Here is a 1,163-nt window from a genome sequence, read left to right on the forward strand (position 1 = left end):
TAGCATCAAGAACAAGGCCATATTAAACTCTCAATGCAGACTTCTGGAATGTTTGTCAAATTAGTAGACTTAAGAGTACCGTTTTTCAAATCATAAAGAATCAAATCTCCTAAAATGTTTAACAGCACTTGATCATCCTTAAAAGCATATATTGCCTTGGCGTAGACATGAGGTCTACTAGGATCTCGCTTGTAAGGAACAGTAAACAATCTAGTCCAGGACTCCTCTTTTCCATATTCTTTCATAAGCCAAACATCATCGCCACAGGTCAAGCACAGGCAATCTCTAAAAACACCCAAGGTAAGCATGTTACATACATCTACCCCTCCATATCTAGGAGGGGAAAGCTTTAGATAAGACTCTTTAGCCAAATCAAAAGAAACAATAAAGCGGTTACATACCGGGTACAATTTTTTGGAGGCCACTGCAAACCAATTGATGGTGCCACTAACAAATTTTCCTGATCCTCCAACAGGGAAACCACCAAAAGGAAACTCATGGATGTTTCTCCAAATATTAGAACCTAGAGTATGAACTTTTACTTCAGATTTGCGAACCCAAATATCACCACTTGTACTAACACGAATACGGTAGTCTAGAACGACAATTACCTTATAATTAACCGTAGAAGAATCATAGCCGAAGCCAAACATATTTATTATTTCAGAAGATACTTTTGGCTTCTCAAAAAGGGGCAACTCTTTACATTTTCTTATGGAAGGGTTCCACAATATAACTAAGCCTTTATAACCGCCTCCAATACAAAGGATTCCATCACAAGAGTTGGTGAAGTAACGAAAATTGTGAGGAGGATAATCTCCATCAACATTGTTTGCAAAATACTCAAACCGTGTGAAGTTAGTGTTTATGTTCGTTAAGACAGAGTGGAGTGGATAAGACTTGAGAACGTACTTGAGAAGTGAGCTTTCTTCGTAGCTTACGAAGTGGAGGTGTCGCAAGGTTGACATGCTAAGGTGCTTCTTAGCAAATTTTGGATCGGAGATGAGAGATTTCCATGACTTACAGACACATCTGAGTTGAAGGAGGAGTTTCACCGGTAACCCACAAAGTATTTCTGGTATGAGATCGAAAGGAAGAGTGGGAGGTGAATGGGCAGAAGAGAGTAATGTTAGGGTTTGACGGCTCTCTCTACTTGAAGCCAT

General features: G+C 39.5%; 1 protein-coding gene across 1 annotated transcript; it reads right to left on the reverse strand.

The window, feature by feature from the left end:
- On the reverse strand, positions 1 to 1,163 carry LOC146936744 (F-box/kelch-repeat protein At3g23880-like). Its single transcript, XM_085751389.1, has one exon. It carries the CDS (start codon positions 1,161 to 1,163, stop codon positions 6 to 8), a length of 1,158 nt encoding a protein of 385 aa, XP_085607515.1. The 3' UTR covers positions 1 to 5.

Source organism: Medicago sativa, chromosome 3, assembly GCF_051527215.1.
Source record: "Medicago sativa cultivar Bolivia chromosome 3, Bolivia_mono, whole genome shotgun sequence".
Taxonomy (NCBI): domain Eukaryota; kingdom Viridiplantae; phylum Streptophyta; class Magnoliopsida; order Fabales; family Fabaceae; genus Medicago; species Medicago sativa.